General features: G+C 60.1%; 1 protein-coding gene across 1 annotated transcript in view; it reads right to left on the reverse strand.

Annotated features, from left to right (window-relative positions):
* The window catches only part of LOC121108945 (cadherin-related family member 5-like), a 38558-nt gene extending 21406 nt beyond the window's left edge, over positions 1-17152 (reverse strand). Inside the window, exons 1-3 of the mRNA XM_040657303.2 lie at positions 17095-17152; positions 6642-6865; positions 1582-1641 (exon numbers count right to left, since the gene is read on the reverse strand). Of these exons, the coding sequence (XP_040513237.1) occupies positions 1582-1641; positions 6642-6863 (282 nt within the window). The 5' untranslated portion in view covers positions 6864-6865; positions 17095-17152. The remainder of the gene's footprint in view (positions 1-1581; positions 1642-6641; positions 6866-17094) is intronic.
* Between the last annotated feature and the right edge of the window lie 4950 nt (positions 17153-22102).

The following is a 22102-nucleotide window of genomic DNA, read 5'->3' on the forward strand; positions in this document are numbered from 1 at the left end:
GACGTGGGGACATGGGGTGACATGGGGACAGGGGGGGACATGGGGGCAGGGGGGGACATGGGGTGACATGGGGACGGGGGGGGACATGGGGTGACATGGGGACAGGGGGTGACATGGGGACATGGGGTGACATGGGGGGACATGGGAGGACATGGGGTGACATGGGGATATGGGGTGACATGGGGGCAGGGGGGACACGGGGACAGGGGGGGACATGGGATGACATGGGGTGACATGGGGTGACATGGGGGACAGGGGGACATGGGGTGACATGGGGACATGGGGTGACATGGGGACAAGGGGGGACACGGGGTGACATTGGGGACAGGGGGTGACATGGGGACACGGGGACAGGGGGGGACATGGGGTGACATGGGGGGACATGGGGACATGGGGTGACATGGGGATATGGGGGGACATGGGGTGACATGGGGTGACATGGGGACATGGGGGCAGGGGGGGACACGGGGACATGGGAGGACATGGGGTGACATGGGGATATGGGGACATGGGGGCAGGGGGGACACGGGGACAGGGGGGGACATGGGATGACATGGGGTGACATGGGGACATGGGGACATGGGGTGACATGGGGATATGGGGGGACATGGGGTGACATGGGGACATGGGAGGACACGCGGTGACATGGGGACATGGGGTGACATGGGGACATGGGGTGATGTGGGGGACAGGGGTGACATGGGGATATGGGGTGACATGGGGACATGGGGGGAGATGGGGTGACATGGGGGACAGGGGGACATGGGGTGACGTGGGGACATGGGTTGACATGGGGGCAGGGGGGGACACGGGGACACGGGGTGACACGGGGACATGGGGGGACATGGGGTGACACGGGGTGACATGGGGGACAGGGGGTGACATGGGGGACATGGGGACATGGGGTGACATGGGGTGACATGGGGTGACATGGGGTGACAGGGGGTGACAGGGGGACATGGGGTGACGTGGGGACATGGGGACATGGGGTGACATGGGGGGACATGGGGACATGGGGTGACATGGGGGCAGGGGGTGACACGGGGACAGGGGGTGACTTGGGGGGACATGGGGACATGGGGTGACATGGGGTGACGTGGGGTGACAAGGGGTGATGTGGGGGCAGGGGGTGACATGGGGACATGGGGGGACATGGGGACATGGGGTGACGTGGGGACATGGGGGACACGGGGATACGGGGGTGACATGGGGACATGGGGGGACATGGGGGCAGGGGGGGACACAGGGACATGGGGTGACATGGGGACATGGGGTGACATGGGGGACATGGGGGGACACGGGGGTGACATGGGGACATGGGGGGACATGGGGGACAGGGGGTGACTTGGGGGGACATGGGGTGACATGGGGGACATGGGGTGATGTGGGGATGGGGTGACATGGGGACACGGGGTGACACGGGGTGAAATGGGGACATGGGGTGACATGGGGTGACATGGGGGGACATGGGGACATGGGGTGACATGGGGACATGGGGTGACATGGGGTGACATGGGGTGACACGGGGACATGGGGTGACACGGGGACATGGGGTGACCCCGAGGGACGCGTGTGCAGTACCGGAGCAGAGCCGTCCTCAGCGCAGATCAGGGCCACCATCAGCACTGGGGACTCCAACTCCTGTGGGGCACCGGGGGGACACCGTGGGGACACCATGGGGACATCGGGGGGACACCATAGGGACAGCATGGGGACATCGGGGGACACCATAGGGACAGCATAGGGACATCGGGGGACACCATGGGGACACCGGGGGGACACCGTGGGGAGGGGGACACCATGGGGACACCATAGGGACACCATAGGGACATCGGGGGGAGGGGGACACCATGGGGACACCATAGGGACACCATAGGGACATCGGGGGGAGGGGGACACCATGGGGACACCATAGGGACACCATTGGGACACCAGGGGGACATCGGGGGGATGGGGACACTGTGGGGAGGGGGACACTGTGGGGACACCGGGGGGACACCATAGGGGCAGTGTGGGGACACCACAGGGACACCATTGGGACACCGTGGGGACATCAGGGGGACACCGTGGGGAGGGGGACACTGTGGGGACAACGGGGGGAGGGGGACACAGATATGGGATGGATATGGGGTGGATATGGGGTGGATGTGGGGTGGATGTGGGGTGGATGTGGGGTGGATACGGGGTGGATGTGGGGTGGATGTGGGGTGGATATGGGGTGGATTTGGGGTGGATGTGGGGTGGATATGGGGTGGATGTGGGATGGATATGGGGTGGATATGGGATGGATATGGGATGGACGTCAGGTGGATATGAGATGGATATGGGATGGATATGGGGTGGACATGAGAGGGACACAGGGAAGAAATGGAACAGAGCTGGGATGGATTTGGGATGGATGGATGTAGGATGGATGTAGGATGGATGTGGGGTGGATGTGGGATGGATATGAGATATGGGATGGCTGTAGGATGGATATGAGATATGGGATGGCTGTAGGATGGATATGAGATATGGGATGGATGTAGGATGGCTGTGGGATGGATATGGGATGGATATGGGATGGATGTAGGACGGATGTGGGATGGATGCCTGTTGGCTGTAGGATGGATATGATATGGGATGGATGTAGGATGGATATGAGATATGGGGTGGCTGTAGGATGGATATGAGATATGGGATGGATGCCTGTTGGCTGTAGGATGGATATGATATGGGATGGATGTAGGATGGCTGTGGGATGGATATGGGACAGATGTAGGACGGATGTAGGATGGATATGATATGGGATGGATGTAGGATGGATATGAGATATGGGATGGATGTAGGATGGCTGTGGGATGGATATGGGAAGGATATGGGATGGATATAGGATGGATGTAGGATGGATAAGAAATGGGATGGCTGTAGGATGGATATGATATGGAATGGATGTAGGATGGCTGTGGGATGGATATGGGATGGATATGGGATGCATGTAGGACGGATGTAGGATGGATATGATATGGGATGGGTTTAGGAAGGATATGATATGGGATGGATGTAGGATGGCTGTGGGATGGATATGGGATGGATGTAGGATGGATATTGGATGGATGTAGGATGAATATGATATGGGATGGATGTAGGATGGATGTAGGGTGGATATGAGAAATGGGATGGATGTAGGATGGATATGAGATATGGGATGGATATAGGATGGATATGATATGGGATGGATGTAGGATGGATATGATATGGATGGCTGTAGGATGGATGTAGGGTGGATATAGGACAGATATGGGATGGATATGGGATGGATGTAGGGTGGATGTAGGATGGATATGATATGGAATGGATGTAGGATGGCTGTGGGATGGATATGGGATGGATATGGGATGCACGTAGGACGGATGTAGGATGGATACGATATGGGATGGCTGTAGGATGGATATGATATGGGATGGATGTAGGGTGGCTGTGGGACAGATATGGGATGGATATGGGATGCATGTAGGACGGATGTAGGATGGATATGATATGGAATGGGTTTAGGAAGGATATGATATGGAATGGATGTAGGATGGCTGTGGGATGGATATGGGATGGATGTAGGATGGATATAGGATGCATGTAGGATGAATATGATAAGGGATGGATGTAGGATGGATGTAGGGTGGATATGAGAAATGGGATGGATGTAGGGTGGATGTAGAATGGATATGAGAAATGGGATAGATATAGGATGGATATGATATGGGATGGATGTAGGATGGATATGAGATATGGGATGGCTGTAGGATGGGTATGAGATATGGTATGGATGTAGGATGGATGTAGGGTGGATATAGGACAGATATGGGATGGATATGGGATGGATGTAGGGTGGATGTAGGATGGATATGATATGGAATGGATGTAGGATGGCGGTGGGATGGATATGGGATGGATATGGGATGCATGTAGGACGGATGTAGGATGGATATGAGATATGGGATGGCTGTAGGATGGCTGTGGGATGGATATGGGACAGATGTAGGACGGATGTAGGATGGATATGATATGGATGGATGTAGGATGGACATGAGATATGGGATGGATGCCTTTTGGCTGTAGGATGGATATGAGATATGGGATGCACGTAGGACGGATGTAGGATGGATGCCTGTTGGCTGTAGGATGGATATGAGATATGGGATGGCTGTAGGATGGATGTAGGATGGACATGAGATATGGGATGGCTGTAGGATGGACATGAGATATGGGATGGATGTAGGATGGATATGACATGGATGGCTGTAGGATGGACATGAGATATGGGATGGATGTAGGATGGATATGATATGGATGGATGTAGGATGGACATGAGATATGGGATGGCTGTAGGATGGCTGTGGGATGGATATGGGATGCATGTAGGACGGATGTAGGATGGATATGAGATATGGGATGGCTGTAGGATGGATGTAGGATGGATGCCTGTTGGCTGTAGGATGGATATGAGATATGGGATGGCTGTAGGATGGATGTAGGATGGATATGAGATACGGGATGGATGTAGGATGGACATGAGATATGGGGTGGCTGTAGGATGGATATGAGATATGGGATGGCTGTAGGATAGATATGAGATATGGGATGGCTGTAGGATGGATGTAGGATGGACATGAGATATGGGATGTCTGTAGGATGGATATGAGATATGGGATGGCTGTAGGATGGATATGAGATATGGGATGGATGTAGGATGGCTGTGGGATGGATATGGGATGCATGTAGGACGGATGTAGGATGGATATGAGATATGGGATGGCTGTAGGATGGATGTAGGATGGATATGAGATATGGGATGGCTGTAGGATGGATATGAGATATGGGATGGCTGTAGGATGGATGTAGGATGGATGCCTGTTGGCTGTAGGATGGATATGAGATATGGGATGGATGTAGGATGGATGTGAGATATGGGATGGCTGTAGGATGGATGTAGGATGGATGCCTGTTGGCTGTAGGATGGATATGAGATATGGGATGGATGTAGGATGGATATGAGATATGGGATGGCTGTAGGATGGATATGAGATATGGGACGGATGTAGGATGGATATGAGATATGGGATGGCTGTAGGATGGCTGTGGGATGGATATGGGACAGATGTAGGACGGATGTAGGATGGATATGATATGGATGGATGTAGGATGGACATGAGATATGGGATGGATGCCTTTTGGCTGTAGGATGGATATGAGATATGGGATGCACGTAGGACGGATGTAGGATGGATGCCTGTTGGCTGTAGGATGGATATGAGATATGGGATGGCTGTAGGATGGATGTAGGATGGACATGAGATATGGGATGGCTGTAGGATGGACATGAGATATGGGATGGATGTAGGATGGATATGACATGGATGGCTGTAGGATGGACATGAGATATGGGATGGATGTAGGATGGATATGATATGGATGGATGTAGGATGGACATGAGATATGGGATGGCTGTAGGATGGCTGTGGGATGGATATGGGATGCATGTAGGACGGATGTAGGATGGATATGAGATATGGGATGGCTGTAGGATGGATGTAGGATGGATGCCTGTTGGCTGTAGGATGGATATGAGATATGGATGGCTGTAGGATGGATGTAGGATGGATATGAGATACGGGATGGATGTAGGATGGACATGAGATATGGGGTGGCTGTAGGATGGATATGAGATATGGGATGGCTGTAGGATAGATATGAGATATGGGATGGCTGTAGGATGGATGTAGGATGGACATGAGATATGGGATGTCTGTAGGATGGATATGAGATATGGGATGGCTGTAGGATGGATATGAGATATGGGATGGATGTAGGATGGCTGTGGGATGGATATGGGATGCATGTAGGACGGATGTAGGATGGATATGAGATATGGGATGGCTGTAGGATGGATGTAGGATGGATATGAGATATGGGATGGCTGTAGGATGGATATGAGATATGGGATGGCTGTAGGATGGATGTAGGATGGATGCCTGTTGGCTGTAGGATGGATATGAGATATGGGATGGATGTAGGATGGATGTGAGATATGGGATGGCTGTAGGATGGATGTAGGATGGATGCCTGTTGGCTGTAGGATGGATATGAGATATGGGATGGATGTAGGATGGATATGAGATATGGGATGGCTGTAGGATGGATATGAGATATGGGACGGATGTAGGATGGATATGAGATATGGGATGGCTGTAGGATGGCTGTGGGATGGATATGGGACAGATGTAGGACGGATGTAGGATGGATATGATATGGATGGATGTAGGATGGACATGAGATATGGGATGGATGCCTTTTGGCTGTAGGATGGATATGAGATATGGGATGCACGTAGGACGGATGTAGGATGGATGCCTGTTGGCTGTAGGATGGATATGAGATATGGGATGGCTGTAGGATGGATGTAGGATGGATATGAGATATGGGATGGCTGTAGGATGGACATGAGATATGGGATGGCTGTAGGATGGATGTAGGATGGATATGAGATATGGGATGGCTGTAGGATGGACATGAGATATGGGATGGCTGCCCGTTGGCTGCGGGATGGATACAGGACAGACACGGGCCGCCTATGGGCTATCGGGGGGCCGTATGGGGCCGCCCACCTCGCGGTCCAGGCTGCGCCCGTTGGAGGCGTTCAGCCTCACGCTGCTCCCATCCAGGTAGAACCAGGCGGCGTCGGCGCCCTCCAGGCACAGCTGCAGGCCGGGCCCCCCAACGCCCCCCCCGCCGGGGGGCAGCCGCGCCACCACGGTGCCGTGGGCGCTGTTCTCCGCCACCTCGGTGAAGACGTTCCCAAACGCGGCGCAGCCTTCGTCCCGTCTCATCGCTGCGGCCCCAGGGGGGGGAACGGCCCCGCATTGGGGTGCCCGGAACACACCGCCACCCCAACAGCCCCAAACGTTGGGCTTCCCATCACCCCACCCCAACAGCCCCAAACGTTGGGCTTCCCATCACCCCATCCCAGCAGCCCCAATCGTTGGGGTTCCCATCACCCCATCCCAGCAGCCCCAAACGTTGGGGTTCCCATCACCCCACCCCAACAGCCCCAAACATTGGGGTTCCCATCACCCCATCCCAGCGGTCCCAACCATTGGGGTCCCCAGCACTGCGTCCCAAAGTCCCCAGCCACTGGGGTCCCCATATCCCCACCCCGACATCCCCAACCATTGGGGTCCCCATCCCAAAGTCCCCAACCATTGGGGTCCCCGTGTCCTCATCTCAACATCTCCAACCATTGGGGTCCCCATCCCCACCCCATCAGCCCCAACCATTGGGGTCCCCATCACCCCATCCCAGCACCCCCAACCATTGGGGTCCCCAGCACTGCACCCCAAAGTCCCCAGCCATTGGGGTCCCCATGTTCCCACCCCATCATCCCCAACCATTGGGGTCCCCATCCCAAAGTCCCCAACCATTGGGGTCCCCGTGTCCTCATCTCAACATCTCCAACAATTGGGGTCCCGATCTCCTCCACCCCAGCATCCTCAACCATTGGGGTTCCCACATCCCCACCCCAGCAGCCCCAATCATTGAGGTCCCCATGTTCCCACCCCAACAGCCCCAAACGTTGGGGTTCCCATCACCCCACCCCAACAGCCCCAAACGTTGGGCTCCACAGCACTGCGTCCCAAAGTCCCCAGCCATTGGGGTCCCCATATCCCCACCCCGACATCCCCAACCATTGGGGTCCCCATCCCAAAGTCCCCAACCATTGGGGTCCCCGTGTCCTCATCTCAACATCTCCAACCATTGGGGTCCCCATCACCCCATCCCAGCAGCCCCAACCATTGGGGTCCCCATCACCCCATCCCAGCACCCCCAACCATTGGGGTCCCCAGCACTGCACCCCAAAGTCCCCAGCCATTGGGGTCCCCATGTTCCCACCCCATCAGCCCCAACCATTGGGGTCCCCATCCCAAAGTCCCCAGCCACTGGGGTCCCCATGTTCCCACCCCATCATCCCCAACCATTGGGGTCCCCATCCCAAAGTCCCCAACCATTGGGGTCCCCGTATCCTCATCTCAACATCTCCAACAATTGGGGTCCCGATCTCCTCCACCCCAGCATCCTCAACCATTGGGGTTCCCACATCCCCACCCCAGCAGCCCCAATCATTGAGGTCTCCATGTTCCCACCCCAACAGCCCCAAACGTTGGGGTTCCCATCACCCCACCCCAACAGCCCCAAACGTTGGGCTCCACAGCACCCCATCCCAGCAGCCCCAACCATTGGGGTCCCCAGCACTGCGTCCCAAAGTCCCCAGACATTGGGGTCCCCATGTTCCCACCCCAACAGCCCCAACCATTGGGGTCCCCATCCCAAAGTCCCCAACCATTGGGGTCCCCGTGTCCTCATCTCAACATCTCCAACAATTGGGGTCCCCATCTCCACCCCAGCAGCCCCAACCATTGGGGTTCCCACATCCCCACCCCAGCAGCCCCAACCATTGGGGTCCCCAGCACTGCATCCCAAAGTCCCCAACCATTGGGGTCCCCATTGCCACCCCAACATCCCCAACCATTGGGGTCCCCATCCCAAAGTCCCCAACCATTGCGGTCCCCATGTCCCCATCTCCACCCCAACATCCCCAACCATTGGGGTCCCCATGTTCCCACCCCAGCAGCCCCAACTATTGGGGTCCCCATCACCCCATCCCAAAGTCCCCAGACATTGGGGTCCCCGTATCCTCATCTCAACATCTCCAACAATTGGGGTCCCGATCTCCTCAACCCCAGCATCCTCAACCATTGGGGTTCCCACATCCCCACCCCAGCAGCCCCAACCATTGGGCCCCCCACGTCCCCATCCCAGCACCCCCAACCATTGGGGTCCCCAGCACTGCGTCCCAAAGTCCCCAGCCATTGGGGTCCCCATGTTCCCACCCCAACAGCCCCAACCCCATGTTCCCACCCCAGCATCCTCAACCATTGGGGTTCCCACATCCCCACCCCAGCAGCCCCAGCCATTGGGGTCCCCATGTTCCCACCCCAACATCCCCAACCATTGGGGTCCCCATGTTCCCACCCCAACAGCCCCAAACGTTGGGCTCCACAGCACCCCATCCCAGCGGTCCCAACCATTGGGGTCCCCAGCACTGCGTCCCAAAGTCCCCAGACATTGGGGTCCCCATGTCCTCATCTCAACATCTCCAACCATTGGGGTCCCCATCTCCACCCCAACATCCCCAATCATTCAGGTCCCCACCCCAACAGCCCCAACCATTGGGGTCCCCATCCCAAAGTCCCCAACCATTGGGGTCCCCATATCCCCACCCCAACATCCCCAAACATTGGGGTCCCCATCCCAAAGTCCCCAACCATTGGGGTCCCCGTATCCTCATCTCAACATCTCCAACAATTGGGGTCCCGATCTCCTCCACCCCAGCATCCTCAACCATTGGGGTTCCCACATCCCCACCCCAGCAGCCCCAATCATTGAGGTCTCCATGTTCCCACCCCAACAGCCCCAAACGTTGGGGTTCCCATCACCCCACCCCAACAGCCCCAAACGTTGGGCTCCACAGCACCCCATCCCAGCAGCCCCAACCATTGGGGTCCCCAGCACTGCGTCCCAAAGTCCCCAGACATTGGGGTCCCCATGTTCCCACCCCAACAGCCCCAACCATTGGGGTCCCCATCCCAAAGTCCCCAACCATTGGGGTCCCCATCTCCACCCCAACATCCCCAACCATTGGGGTCCCCATCCCAAAGTCCCGTACCATTGGGGTCCCCATGTTCCCACCCCATCAGCCCCAACCATTGGGGTCCCCATCCCAAAGTCCCCAACCATTGGGGTCCCCATATCTCCACCCCAACATCCCCAACCATTGGGGTCCCCATCCCAAAGTCCCGTACCATTGGGGTCCCCATGTTCCCACCCCATCAGCCCCAACCATTGGGGTCCCCATCCCAAAGTCCCCAACCATTGGGGTCCCCATATCTCCACCCCAACATCCCCAACCATTGGGGTCCCCATCCCAAAGTCCCCAACCATTGGGGTCCCCGTGTCCTCATCTCAACATCTCCAACCATTGGAGTCCCCATCTCCACCCCAACATCCCCAACCATTGGGGTCCCCACCCCAGCAGCCCCAACCATTGGGGTCCCCATCCCAAAGTCCCCAACCATTGGGGTCCCCATGTTCCCACCCCATCAGCCCCAACCATTGGGGTCCCCATCCCAAAGTCCCCAACCATTGGGGTCCCCATGTCCCCATCTCCACCCCAACATCCCAACCATTGGGGTCCCCATGTTCCCACCCCAGCAGCCCCAACTATTGGGGTCCCCATCACCCCATCCCAAAGTCCCCAGACATTGGGGTCCCTGTATCCTCATCTCAACATCTCCAACAATTGGGGTCCCGATCTCCTCAACCCCAGCATCCTCAACCATTGGGGTTCCCACATCCCCACCCCAGCAGCCCCAACCATTGGGGTCCCCATCCCAAAGTGCCCAACCATTGGGCCCCCCACGTCCCCATCCCAGCGGCCCCAACCATTGGGATCCCCATCACCCATCCCAGCACCCCCAACCATTGGGGTCCCCAGCACTCCATCCCAAAGTCCCCAGCCATTGGGGTCCCCATGTTCCCACCCCATCAGCCCCAATCATTGGGGTCCCCATCCCAAAGTCCCCAACCATTGGGGTCCCCATGTTCCCACCCCAGCAGCCCCAAACGTTGGGCTCCACAGCACCCCATTCCTGCGGCCCCAACCATTGGGGTCCACAGCACTCCATCCCAAAGTCCCTATCATTGGGGTCCCCATGTTCCCACCCCAGCAGCCCCAAACGTTGGGGTCCACATCACCCCATTCCTGCGGCCCCAACCATTGGGGTCCACAGCACTCCATCCCAAAGTCCCCTATCATTGGGGTCCCCATGTCCTCATCTCAACATCCCCAACCATTGGGGTCCCCATCACCCCATCCCTGCGTCCCAACCATTGGGGTCCCCAGCACTGCGTCCCAAAGTCCCCAGCCATTGGGGTCCCCATGTCCCCATCTCCACCCCAACATCCCCAACCATTGGGGTCCCCACGTTCCCACCCCAGCAGCCCCAACCATTGGGGTCCCCACCCCAACATCCCCAACCACTGGGGTCTCCATATCCCCACCCCAACATCCCCAACCATTGGGGTCCCCATGTTCCCACCCCAACATCCCCAACCATTGGGGTCCCCACATCCCCACTCCAGCATCCCCAATCATTAAGGTCCCCATGTCCCCACCCCAGCATCCCGAATCATTGGGGTCCCCATGCCAAAGTCCCCAATCATTGGGGTCCCCATATCCCCACCTCAACATCCCCAACCATTGGGGTCCCCATCCCAAAGTCCCCAACCATTGGGACCCCCATATCCCCATCGCAACATCCCCAACCATTGGGATTCCCATTGCCACCCCAACATCCCCAACCATTGGGGTCCCCACCCCAGTGTCCCCAACCATTGGGGTCCTCATATCCCCACCTCAACATCCCCAACCATTGGGGTCCCCATCTCCACCCCAACATCCCCAACCTTTGGGGTCCCCATCCCAATATCCCCATCCCAATGCCCCCAACCATTGGGGTCCCCATCCCAATATCCCCATCTCAATGCCCCCAACCTTTGGGGTCCTCATCCCATTGTCCCCATCCCAATGTCCCCAATCTTTGGGGTCCCCATCCCAATGTCCCCATTCCATTGTCCCCATCCCAATGCCCCCAACCTTTGGGGTCCCCATCCCAATGTCCCCGTCTCATTTCCCCCAACCTTTGGGGTCCCCACCCCAATGTCCCCAACCTTTGGGGTCCCCATCCCAATGTCCCCATCCCAATGCCCCCAACCATTGGGGTCCCCATCCGAATGCTCCCAACCTTTGGGGTCCCCATCCCATTGTCCCCATCCCAATGTCCCCAACCTTTGGGGTCCCCATCCCAATGTCCCCGTCTCAATTCCCCCAACCTTTGGGGTCCCCATCCCAATGTCCCCATCCCAATGTCCCCATCCCAACGCCCCCAACCTTTGGGGTCCCCATCCCGATGTCCCCATCCCTTCGGGCCCCCACTTCCTCGTGTCCCCCCCCATGTCCCCCCCATGTCCCCATGATGTCCCCGCTCACGACCGCTGTCCCCATCGCCAGCGCCAGGCAGGCGGCCAGGAGGGCCCGGCAGGACGGTGCCGCCATGGGGACGGGGACGGGGACGGGGACGGGCCCTGGGTGGCAGCCTGCAGCCAAGGACTGCGAGTGGCACCGCGCCCCCACGCCCCCACAATGTCCCCACGCTGTCCCCACATCCCCACCTCCGCGTCTGTCCCCATCCCTGTCCCGTTCCAGTCCCCATCCCAGTCCCATCCCTGTCCCCATCCCTGTCCCCATCTCTGTTCTATCCCATCCCATCCCATCCCTGTCCCATCCCCATCCCAACCCAACCCATCCCCATCCCATCCCATCCCATCCCTGTCCATCCCTGTCCCCATCCCTGTCCCCTCCTGTCCCCATCCCCATCCCATCCTTGTCTCTTCCTGCCCCATCCCATCCCACCCCTGTCCCATCCCATCCCTGTCCCCTCCTGTCCCCATCCCCATCCCATCCCATCCCATCCCATCCCATCCCATCCTATCCCATCCCATCCCATCCCATCCCTGTCTCTTCCTGTCCCCATCAAATCCCATCCCATCCCATTCCTGTCCCATCCCCATCCCATCCCTGTCCCCATCCCTGTCCCATCCCCATCCCATCCCATCCCATCCCGTCCCCATCCCTGTCTCTTCCTGTCCCCATCCCATCCTATCCCATCCCCATCCCATCCCATCCCACCCCATCCCTGTCCCATCCCCATCCCATCCCATCCCATCCCATCCCTGTCCCCATCCATGTCCCCATCCCTGTCCCCATGCATCCCCACCCCTGTCTCTTCCTGTCCCCATCCCATCCCATCCCATCCCATCCCATCCCTGTCCCCATCCCTGTCCTCTCCTGTCCCCATCCCATCCCATCCCTGTCCCCACCCCTGTCCCCATCCCTGTTCTATCCCATCCCATCCCATCCCTGTTCCCATCCCTGTCTCTTCCTGTCCCCTTCCCATCCCATCCCATCCCATCCCTGACCCCATCCCATCCCTGACCCCATCCCATCCCTGTCCCATCCCATCCCATTCCCATCCCATCCCCATCCCCATCCCCATCTCATCCCGTCCCATCCCTGTCCCCATCCCATCCCCTCCTGTCCCCATCCCCATCCCATCCCTGTCTCTTTCTGTCCCCATCCCATCCCCATCCCCACCCCCATCCCATCCCATTCCTGTCCCCACCCCTGTCCCCATTCTTGTCCCCATCCCATCCCATCCCTGTCCCCATTCCTGTCCCTATCCTTGTCCCCATCCCATCCCAACCCATCCCTGCCCCCTCCTGTCTCCATCCCATCCCATCCCACCCCATCCCTGTCCCCATCCCTGTCCCCTCCTGTCCCCATCCCATCCCTGTCCCCATCCCTGTCCCATCCCATCCCATCCCATCCCTGTCTCTTCCTGTCCCCCTCCCATCCCATCCCATCTCTGTCCCCATCCTTGTCCCCATCCCATCCCATCCCATCCCTGTCCCCATTCCTATCCCCATCCCCGTCCCCATCCCATCCCATCCCACCCCATTCCCATCCCCGTCCCCTCCTCTGTCCCCACTGTCCCATCAGTCTCCTTCTGCCCCCCCCATACCGTCCCCCCCACCCCTTCCTTTCCCGATCCCATTTCATCCCATACCACCATCACCTCCTGTCCCCCCCCGTCCCACTCTGTCCCCATTGTCCCCTCCTGTCCCCCCCAACACCCCATTGTCCCCCCCATCCCATTGTCCCCTCCTGTCCCCCCCCCACCCACCTGTCCCCCCGTCCCATTATCCCCTCCTGTCCCTCCCCCCTCACCCCATTGTCCCCCCCGTCCCATTGTCCCCTCCTGTCCCCCCCCACACCCACCTGTCCCCATTGTCCCCTCCTGTCCCCTCTCACCCCATTGTCCCCCCCACACCCCATTGTCCCCCTCCTGCCCCCCCATACCCACATGTCCCCCCCCAAACACCCTCCTGTCCCCCCATTCCCACTGTCCCCATTGTCCCCTCCTGTCCCCCCCCAACACCCCATTGTCCCCCCCATCCCATTGTCCCCTCCTGTCCCCCCCAAACCCCATTGTCCCCTCCTGTCCCCCTCCCACACCCCCCCCTCCCCATTATCCCCTCCTGTCCCCCCCCCCCACCCACCTGTCCCCATTATCCCCTCCTGTCCCCCCCCCCCACCCACCTGTCCCCATTATCCCCTCCTGTCCCCCCCCAAACACCCACCTGTCCCCCCGCCCCCCTCCCACCCCCCATCTGTGCCCCCCCCCCACTCCTGGGCTGTGCTATGGGGTGGGGGGGGCCGCCCACCCCCGCTGCCATATGGACCCCCCCCCTCCCCCCCCCCAATGATCAGCTTCTCATTAATTACTACTGATTGGGAGACGAGCCGGAGGGGGGGGGGGGGGGGAAGGAGACATCCATCTGCCACCCCCCCCCCCAGCCCAGAACCCCCCCATGGCTCTGCCCCCCCCCCCCGCGGACCCCCCCCCACCTTATAGCAATAGACCCAACTCCCCCCCCCCCCCCATGTCCCCCCCTTATGTCCCCATGTCCCCCCCCCATGACTCCACGTCCCCCCCCCATATCCCCCTGCCCCCATATCGACCCCCCCATGTCCCCCCCCCAGCCGAAAGGAACCGACCCATGTCCCCCCCACGTCCCCCCCCATACCCCCACGCCCCCCCCCCCCATGACTCCATGTCCCCCCCCCAATGTCCCCCTGCCCCATATCGACCCCCCCCATGCCCCCCCCACCCAAAGAAACAGACCCAAATACCCCCCCCCATTTCCCCCCCCCATATCCCCCTGCCCCCATATCGACCCCCCCATGTCCCCCCCCACCCAAAGGAACCGACCCAAATACCCCCCCACGCCCCGCCCCATACCCCCATGCCCCCCCCCCGTGAATCCACGTCCCCCCCCCAATGTCCCCCTGCCCCATATCGACCCCCCCATGTCCCCCCCCCCTCCCAAATGAACAGACCCAAATACCCCCCCATGCCCCCCCCCCCATGACTCCATGCCTCCCCCCATGTCCCCCTGCCCCCATATCACCCCCCCATGCCCCCCCCCAGCCCAAAGGAACCGACCCAAATACCCCCCCACGCCCCCCCCCATGACTCCATGTCCCCCCCCCTATATCCCCCTGCCCCACTATCGACCCCCCCATGCCCCCCCCCACCCAAAGGAACAGACCCAAATACCCCCCCATGCCCCCCCCCATGACCCCATGTCCCCCCCCCCATGTCCCCCTGCCCCCATATCGACCCCCCCATGTCCCCCCCCCAGCCCAAAGGAACCGACACATGTCCCCCCCCACGTCCCCCCTCATACCCCCACGCCCCCCCCCATGACTCCATGTCCACCCCCCTCAATGTCCCCCTGCCCCATATCGACCCCCCCATGCCCCCCCCACCCAAAGAAACAGACCCAAATACCCCCCCCATGTCCCCCCCCCATATCCCCCTGCCCCCATATCGACCCCCCCATGCCCCCCCCCACCCAAAGGAACAGACCCAAATACCCCCCCACGTCCCCCCCCATGCCCCCCCCCCGTGACTCCACGTCCCCCCCCATGTCCACCTGCCCCATATCGACCCCCCCATGCCCCCCCCACCCAAAGGAACCGACCCAAATACCCCCCCACACCCCCCCCCCATGACCCCATGTCCCCCCCCCTCTATATCCCCCTGCCCCCATATCGCCCCCCCCATGCCCCCCCCAGCCCAAAGGAACAGACCTATGTGTCCCCCCCCATATCCCCCCCCCAGGTCACCAAGTCCCCCCCCCCACCCCAAAGCCATGTCCCCTATGTCCCCATGTCCCCCCCCCAGCCAAGAGGAACAGACCCACATGTCCCCCCCCCCCCATGTCCCCCCCCAGCCCAATGTAAAGGACCCATGCCCCCCCCATGCCCCCCCCATGCCCCCATGTGTCCCCCCCCTCTATGCCCCCTATGTCCCCATGCCGCCCCCCCATGCCCCCCCCGCCCCATAACAACACACCCATATACCCCCCCACATCCCCATGTCCCCCCCCAGCCAAGAGGAACAGACCCACGTGTCCCCCTCCCCATGTCCCCCTGTACCCCCCCCCCAGCCCAATGTAACGGACCCATGCCCCCCCCATGCCTCCCTGTCCCCCCCCTCTATGCCCCCTATGTCCCCATGCCCCCCCCCACGCCCCCCCAACCCAAAAGAACAGACCCACGTGTGCCCCCCCATACCCCCCCATAACTCCATGTCTCCCCCTCTACGCCCCCCTGTCCCCCCCCCTTGTTCCCCCCAGCCCAAAGGAACAGACCCACGTGTGCCCCCCCATACCCCCCCAATGCCTCCATGTCCCCCCCCCACACCCCCCTGTCCCCATGCCCCCTCCCCCCCCCCATAACAACAGACCCATATACCCCCCCCACATCCCCATGTCCCCCCCCCAGCCAAGAGGAACAGACCCACGTGCGCCCCCCCATACCCCCCCATAACTCCATGTCTCCCCCTCTACGCCCCCCTGTCCCCCCCCCTTGTTCCCCCCAGCCCAATGTAACAGACCCATACCCCCCCCATGCCCCCCCCATGCCTCCCTGTCCCCCCCCACACCCCCCTGTCCCCATGCCCCCCCCCGCCCCATAACAACAGACCCATATACCCCCCCCACATCCCCATGTCCCCCCCCCCAGCCAAGAGGAACAGACCCACATGTCCCCCCCCATGTCCCCCTGTCGTCCCCCCCCAGCCCAATGTAACAGACCCATGCCCCCCCCCATGCCTCCCTGTCCCCCCCCCATGCCCCCTCCCGCCCCATAACAACAGACCCATATACCCCCCCCCATGTCCCCATGCCCCCCCCCCCGCCCCATAACAACAGACCCATATACCCCCCCCTATGTCCCCATGCCCCCCCCCCGCCCACCCCAATGTAACGGACCCACGACTGCCCCCCCCCCCCCCCTTTATTGCCCCCCCCCGTTACCTGCCCGGCGCTGCACCCCCGGGGCCGGGGTTGGGGACGGAGGGACGGAGGGACGGGGGGGGGCGGGGGGGGGGTGGGGGCGGATCAAAGGGAGAGGGGGGGGGGGGGGGGGGCGGGGAGGGGGCGGGGCCGGAGGGGGGGGGGGGCGTGGTGTGTTGTGAGCCGGGTGTGCGTGGGGTGCAACGGCGTGCAACGGTGTGCACGGTGTGCAATGGGGTGCATGGGGTGCATGGGGTGCAATGGGGTGCAATGGGGTGCATGGGGTGCAATGGGGTGGATGGGGTGCAATGGGGGGGAATGGGGTGCATGGGGTGCAATGGGGTGCAGTGCTTCGTGGTGTGCAATGGTCTGCAATGGGGTGCAATTGGTGTGCATGGGGTGCAATGGGGTGCATGGGGTGTGCAGTGGTGTACATGGGGTGCAATGGGGTGCAATGGTGTGCAATGGGGTGCAATTGGTGTGCAGTGGTGTACATGGGGTGCAATGGGGTGCAATTGGTGTGCATGGGGTGCAATGGGGAGCAACGGTGTGCAATGGGGTGCATGGTGTGCAATGGTGTGCAATGCTGTGCATGGGGTGCAATGGGGTGGATGGGGAGCAACGGTGTGCAATGGGGTGCAGTGGTGTGCAATGGGGTGCATGGGGTGCAATGGGGTGGATGGGGTGCATGGTGTGCAATGCTGTGCATGGGGTTCAATGGGGAGCAATGGCGTGCAACGGTGTGCAATGGGGTGCAATGGGGTGCATGGGGTGCAGTGGGGTGCAATGGGGTGTAATGGGGTGCACGGGGTGCAATGGGGTGGATGGGGTGCACGGTGTGCAATGCTGTGCATGGGGTGCAATGGGGTGCAATGGGGAGCAATGGCGTGCAACGGTGTGTGTGGGGTGCAATGGGGTGCATGGGGTGCAATGGGGTGCAATGGGGTGCAGTGCTTCGTGGTGTGCAATGGTGTGCATGGGGTGCAATGGGAAGCAATGGGGTGCAATGGGGTGCAATGGGGTGCAGTGGGGTGCAACGGTGTGCGTGGGGTGCAATGGGGTGCAATGCTTCGTGGTGTGCAATGGTGTGCAACAGTGTGCACGCTGTGCAATGGTGTGCATGGTGTGCAATGGTGTGCAATGCTGTGCATGGGGTGCAATGGGGTGCAATGGGGTGCATGGGGTGCAATGGGGTGCAATGGGGAGCAACGGTGTGCAATGGGGTGCAATGGGGTGCAATGGGGTGCAATGGGGAGCAACGGTGTGCAATGGGGTGCAATGGGGTGCATGGGGGGCAATGGGGTGCAATGGGGTGCACGGGGTGCAATGGGGTGCAATGGGGAGCAACGGTGTGCAATGGGGTGCAATGCTTTGTGGTGTGCAATGGTGTGCAATGGGGTGCAATGGTGTGCAATGGTGTGCAAAGGGGTGCAGTGGTGTGCAATGGGGTGGATGGGGTGCAATTGGTGTGCATGGGGTGCAATGGGGTGCATGGGGTGCAATGGGGGGCAATGGGGTGCGCATGGGGTGCAATGGGGTGCAGTGGTGTGCATGGTTTGCATGGGTTGTGCAATGGTGTGCAATGCTTTGTGGTGTGCAATGGTGTGCAATGGTGTGCATGGTTTGCATGAGGTGTGCAATGGGGTGCAATGGAGTGCAATGGTGTGCATGGTTTGCAACGGGGTGCAGTGGTGTGCAATGGGATGCATGGGATGTGCAATGGGGTGCAATGGGGTGCAGTGGTGTGCATGGTTTGCATGGTGTGTGCAATGGTGTGTGCAATGCTGCATGGTGTACAATGGGACGCATAATCGTGTGCAATGGGGGGCAATGCTGCATGGTGTGAGCGGGGTCTGCAGTGGTGTGCACTGTGTGTGCACGGTGTGCATTGCAGTTTGCATTGTGCATGGTGTGCATTGCAGCCTTGCATTATGTACGGTGTGCACTGCAGCCTGCATTGTGCATGCTGTGCTTTGCAGCCTTGCACGTTGCACGGTGTGCACTGCAGCCTGCAGTTTGCATTGTGCATGGTGTGCTTTGCAGCCTTGCACGTTGCACGGTGTGCAATTGCAGCCTGCAGCCTGCATTGTGCACGGTGTGCATTGCAGCCCTGCATGGTGCATGGTGTTCTTTGCAGCCTGCATTGTGCACGGCGTGCATTGCAGCCTGCACTGTGCATGCTGTGCTTTGCAACCTTGCACATTGCACAGTGCGCATTGCAGCCCGCAGTTTGCATTGTGCATGGCATGCATTGCAGCCTTGCATTGCTCACGGTGTGCATTGCAACCTTGCACTGTGCACAGTGCTTTGCTGCCGAGCAGTTTGCACGGTGTGCTTTGCAGGTTTGCACTGTGCACAGTGTGCATTGCATCCTTGCACGCTGTGCATTGCAGCCTGCATTGTGCACGGTGTGCTTTGCACTTTGCACGGTGCACAGTGTGCATTGGGGCCTGCACTGTGCACGGTGTGCATTGCACTTTGCATGGAGCACAGTGTGCATTGCAGACCTGCACAGTGTGCACTGCACATTGCACGCTGCACGGTGTGCACTGCAGCCCTGCACAGTGTGCATTGCACTTTGCATTGTGCACAGTGTGCATTGCAGCCCTGCACTGTGCACGGTGTGCATTGCACTTTGCATTGTGCACGGTGTGCATTGCAGCCTTGCACAGTGTGCATTGCACTTTGCATGGAGCACAGTGTGCATTGCAGTTTGCATTGTGCACGGTGTGCATTGCACTTTGCATGGAGCACAGTGTGCATTGCAGCCTTGCACGGTGTGCATTGCACTTTGCACGGTGCACTGTGTGCATTGCAGCCCTGCACTGTGCACAGTGTGCATTGCACTTTGCACGGTGTACAGTGTGCATTGCAGCCTTGCACGGTGTGCATTGCACTGTGCACAGTGTGCATTGCACTTTGCACGCTGCACGGTGTGCATTGCAGCCCTGCACGGTGTGCATTGCACTTTGCATGGAGCACAGTGTGCATTGCACTTTGCACGGTGTGCTCTGCACTTTGCATAGTGGACAGTGTGCATTGCACTCTGCATGGAGCACACTGTGCATTGCAGCCTTGCACAGTGTGCATTGCACTTTGCATGGTGCGCAGTATGCATTGCAGTTTGCATTGTGCACGGTGTGCATTGCACTTTGCACTGTGCACAGTGCGCATTGCAGCCTTGCACAGTGTGCATTGCACTTTGCATGGTGCACATTGCAGTTTGCATTGTGCACGGTGTGCATTGCACTTTGCATTGTGCACAGTGTGCATTGCACTTTGCATGGAGCACAGTGTGCATTGCAGCCCTGCACGCTGTGCATTGCACTTTGCATGGTGTGCATTGCACTTTGCATGGTGTACATTGCAGTTTGCATGGAGCACGGTGTGCATTGCAGCCTTGCACGGTGTGCATTGCACTTTGCACGCTGCACAGTGTGCATTGCAGCCCTGCACGGTGTGCATTGCACTTTGCATGGTGTACATTGCAGTTTGCATTGTGCATGGTGTGCATTCCACTTTGCATGGAGCACAGTGTGCATTGCAGCCCTGTACGGTGTGCATTGCACGTTGCATAGTGGACAGTGTGCATTGCACTTTGCATGGAGCACAGTGTGCATTGCAGCGCTGCACGGTGTGCATTGCACTTTGCACGGTGTGCATTGCACGTTGCATAGTGGACAGTGTGCATTGCACTTTGCATTGTGCACGGTGTGCATTGCACTTTGCACGGTGTGCTCTGCACTTTGCACGCTGCACTCCACTCATCTCCCATCTCCGCACGCCGCCCCGCCCCCCCCCACCCCCCACCCACCCACGCGTGTCCCCTCCCCCTCCCCCCCAGGTCATTCCCCCCCCCCCCTCCCCTCCCCCCCCCCCGTCCATAAGCGGCTTTGGGCTCAAAGCGGCTCAGCGCAGCCCGGGGGGGTCACAGCGCCGGGGGGGTCACGGGGAGGGGACAGCGGGGGGGGCACAGGGAGGGGACACCCACGCGTGGACAGACGGGGGGGGGGGGGGGAGGAATGGTGACAGCAGTGACTCCGCCCCCCCCCCCCCCCCATGGCTCAGGTGGGGACATCCGACACCGCCCCCCCCCCCCCCCACGGCGGTGACGTCACGTCACGTGTTGCTCCCCCCCCCCACCCCCCCGTTGTCCGGCAGTTGGATGGATGGCAGGTTGGGGGGGGGGGGCATTTGGGGCAGAGGGAATCAATGGGGGGGGGCAATGAATCGTTTTAGGGGGGCTCGGATATGGGGGGGCGGATGGGGGGGGGGGGGGTTGTCCTGGGGGGGTCACTCTGGGACATGGGGGTCAGATGGGGGGGTCAGATGGGGGCACTCAGATATGGGGGGCTGAGATATGGGGGGGGGGGGCTGTCCTGGGGGGGTCATTTGGGACATGGGGGTCAGATGGGGGGGTCACTCTGGGGGGGTCACTTTGGGGGTGCTCAGCTATGGGGGGGAAGGAGATAATGAGGGGGAAGGAGATAATTTGGGGGGGTCACTATGGGGCAGAGGGGTCACGTGGGGGGGTCACATGGGGGCACTGTGGGGGGCTCAGATATGGGGGGGCCCTCCAGAGGGGGTCCCTTTGGGACATGGGGGTCATTTGGGGGCACTCAGATATGGGGGGGCACAGATATGGGGGGGGGGCCCTTCTTGGGGGGGTCACTTTGGGGCAGGGGGTTCACATGGGGGGCTCACATGGGGGGGGTCACTTTGGGGGTGCTCAGTTATGGGGGGGGGGGGGGGCTGTCCTGGGGGGTTCACTTTGGGATGGAGGGGTCGTTATGGGGGGGTCACTATGGGGCAGAGGGGTCACGTGGGGGGCTCAGATATGGGGGGGGGATCTCTTTCGGGGGGCCCCTTTGGGACATGGGGGTCATTTGGGGGCACTCAGATATGGGGGGGCACAGATATGGGGGGGGCTCTTCTTGGGGGGGGTCACTTTGGGGCAGAGGGTTCACATGGTGGGCTCCCATGGGGGGGGGGTCACTTTGGGGGTGCTCAGTCATGGAGGGGGGGGGGG

This window comes from Gallus gallus, unplaced genomic scaffold, assembly GCF_016699485.2.
Source record: "Gallus gallus isolate bGalGal1 unplaced genomic scaffold, bGalGal1.mat.broiler.GRCg7b scaffold_105, whole genome shotgun sequence".
Taxonomy (NCBI): Eukaryota; Metazoa; Chordata; class Aves; order Galliformes; family Phasianidae; genus Gallus; species Gallus gallus.